Here is a 3,014-nt window from a genome sequence, read left to right as displayed (position 1 = left end):
GGGGGGGATCAGCCCCAAAATCGGGGCTCCCCCCAACCCTCCCATGCACCTCCCGTCCCCCACCTGAGCGTTTCGGGGTCCTCCAGGGCGGGGGCTCTCCTTGTGTCCGACAGGATGCTGGGGGTCCGCCGGCCCTTGCGGTTGATCTCCACGTGCAGCCGGTCCATGAAGAACTTGAGGAATTCCTGGGCGTCCTGCTGGCTGAGGAGGGACACGGGGACACGTTGTACCCCCTCTGCCCACCCCCCAAAAGGTGTGAGGGTGGGAAAGGGGGGGTCCCCTCACCTGTAGCCCGTGAAGGAGGGGACGTATTTTTGGAACACGGCCTTGAAGCGCCCGGGGTTGACGGGCTCCGAGGAGTCCGGGTGCCAGAGCGCCGCGATGACGTCGGCGAAGGCTGCGGGGACAAGGTGTGGAGGGGGGGGAACAGGTCTCAGGAGTTATGTAATGCTTCCAGGGGGTCCTGAAATTTTTTTAGGGGGTTTCTCCCACCTTCTGTGAGCTCCTGGGGGGCTCTGGGGCCGGGGGGCTGCTCCTGCTGGAAGTCCCGGCGCAGGCAATAGTCCCGCAGGGGTTTGGTGCTGCTCAGGCACTGCAGCACCGCGTTCATGAAGCACTGGGGGGGGGACACACACACAAGGGGATGGTGCCGGGACTTGAGGGGTCCCCAGGGGTCCCCTTGGGGTGTCCCACACTGTTTCAGGCACCCCTGACTTGTTCTGGGGCGGAGGGAGGTCCTCAGGGATGAGACGTGGGATGGGACCGCAGAGGAACAGCCACGGGGAGACCTGGGGACCCCCAGGTGACCCCAAAGGGACACCCAGGTGACCCCAAAGGGACCCCAGAAGACCCTAGGGGACCCCAAATCCTTCGTTCACCCCAGGCCAGTGGGACAGGAGGGCTGGGGACCACAGGGACTGTGCTCTGGGACTGAAGGTCCCCAAGGACGTGATGTCCCCAGTGGGATGGGACCATGGCCACCACGAGCTTGGAGGACCCTCAGGTGACCCTAAAAGGACCCCAGGGGACCCCAAATCCTTGGTGCAGCCCAGGATAGAGGGACGGGAGGGCTGGGGACCGCAGGGGGGGCCTGGGGGAGCTCTGGGCACCTCACAGCCCAGCAGGACGGGACAGCGACAGCACAACCACCACGAGCCTGGGGGGGACCCAGAGGTGAGAGACCCCCCCTCAAATCCCTCCCACACCCCAGCACGGAGAGCCAGCAAGGTCTGGCGGCCACGGTGGCCACTTACCGTGTTGCCCAAATTCCTGAGGCCCACGTGGCCCGAGCCCAGCAGCAGCGAGTGGTGGGTCTGCGGGGACACCGAGTGACACCCGTGAGCCGCGTCTCCCCCCCCGCCCCCCCCCCGGTCCCCTCCGGCCCCCCGGACCTCGCCGGTGACCAGCAGCAGCCCCATGACCGCCGTGTGCACCACGGACTCGGCGATGTCGGCGCTGCCCCGGCCCGGCAGGTCCCGCCGGGGGAGGAGGGAGCGCTGCAGCTTCCTGGGCAGCTCCACCAAAGTCGCTCCCTGCAGCCCGGGCATGGCTCCGGATGGCACTGCCAGGGTCTGTCCCCCTCGGGAATGTGGCACCGGGGCCGCTGCCTCCCTTCGCCCGCTCCCCCCCCACCCCCAGCGCCCTCAGCTCATTAGCTGATCCGATTCCCCAGGGCTATTCTGGGGAGGCTCATCCCGGGGGGGATTAATTAGCCCCGGAACCGCCCCCGGGGGACAGCGGGAGCCGCTCGGAGAAGGGGTGAGGAGGTAAACACCAACCCCCCCCACCCCAAAACCAAACCCGCCGGCAGGGAAGGGTGGTGGGGGCTCGGCGGGGGTGCGGGACCCCCCGTGGCAACGCTGGGGACACCACGGGGGGTCAAACCTGTCCCCCCCGGGGGGGATTTCAGGGATCCCGATCCTGATCCCAACACGTGGCCGGGCAGGTGGCGGATGGGGATGGGGAGGGGGAGTGGATACGGAAACGGGGATGGCACCGGCCACCCCTGGTCCCCCCAGAGCCACAGGGGTGGCACCGGCCACCCTTGGTCCCTCAGAGCCACAGGGGTGGCACTGGTCACCCTTGGTCCCCCCAGAGCTACAGGGGTGGCACTGGTCACCACCAGCCCCTCAAAGCCACAAGGGTGGCACCGGTCACCCCTGGTCCCCCCAGAGCCACAGGGGTGGCACTGGCCACCCTTGGTCCCTCAGAGCCACAGGGGTGGCACTGGTCACCCTCGGTCCCCCAGAGCCACAGGGGTGGCACCGGCCACCCTTGGTCCCACCAGAGCCACAGGGGACAGCTTTGGCCCCCTCTCAGTGTCCCCAAAGCCACAGGGATGGGACTGGACACCCTCGGTCCCACCAGAGTCACAGGAATGACACTGGTCACTCTTGGTCCCACCGGAGCCACAGGGGACAGCACTGGCCACCCCTCAGTGTCCCCAAAGCCACAGGGATGGCACTGGCCACATCCAACCCCCCTGGAGCTGTGGGGGTCCCCAAAGCAGGACTGGGACAGGGAGAGGTGACACCACCAGCACTGTCCCACCCTGGTGGGGCCACCGACCCCACAGCCAAGAACATTGTGAGGGTCTCAAGGCTGGGGACCCCCAGGATGTCCCATCACATCCCCTTGACCAGGGACACCCTTGGGGGTCCCACCATGTCCCCATGACCCACTGGTGACCCCCAGGGTGTGCCATCACACATCCCTGATCAAGGACACCCTTGGGGTCCCACCACATCTCCATGGCCCCTTAGGGACACCTTGGGGGTCCCAACACATCCTCATGACACCCTGGTAACCCCCAGGGTGTCCCATCACATCCCCTTGACTGGGGACAACCTGGGGGTCTCGCCATGTCCCCATGACCCACTGGTGACTCTCAGAGTGTCCCATCACATTCTCCTGACCAGGGATACCCTGGTGGATCTTACCACATCCCCTTGACCAGGGACACCCTGAGGGTCCCACCATGCCCCCATGGTCCCTTAGGGACACCCAAGAGATCC

General features: G+C 66.8%; 1 protein-coding gene across 1 annotated transcript; it reads right to left on the bottom strand.

Moving 5' to 3' along the window:
* Positions 1-63: 63 nt before the first annotated feature.
* LOC113980441 (ubiquitin carboxyl-terminal hydrolase 21-like) lies at positions 64-1,547 on the bottom strand (the record flags this gene model as incomplete). The annotated part of the gene is made up of 4 exons (XM_027707655.1): positions 1,254-1,547; positions 493-616; positions 286-397; positions 64-201 (listed from the first exon to the last, which is right to left on the bottom strand). Coding segments are annotated over exons 1-4 (668 nt in total), but the record flags the coding sequence as incomplete, so codon positions are not given.
* Positions 1,548-3,014: the final 1,467 nt, after the last annotated feature.

The sequence above is a fragment of the Neopelma chrysocephalum genome, unplaced genomic scaffold, assembly GCF_003984885.1.
Source record: "Neopelma chrysocephalum unplaced genomic scaffold, ASM398488v2 Primary Assembly neopelma1_94185, whole genome shotgun sequence".
In the NCBI taxonomy this organism is placed as follows: domain Eukaryota; kingdom Metazoa; phylum Chordata; class Aves; order Passeriformes; family Pipridae; genus Neopelma; species Neopelma chrysocephalum.
This window is presented reverse-complemented; position numbering and strand designations above follow the sequence as displayed.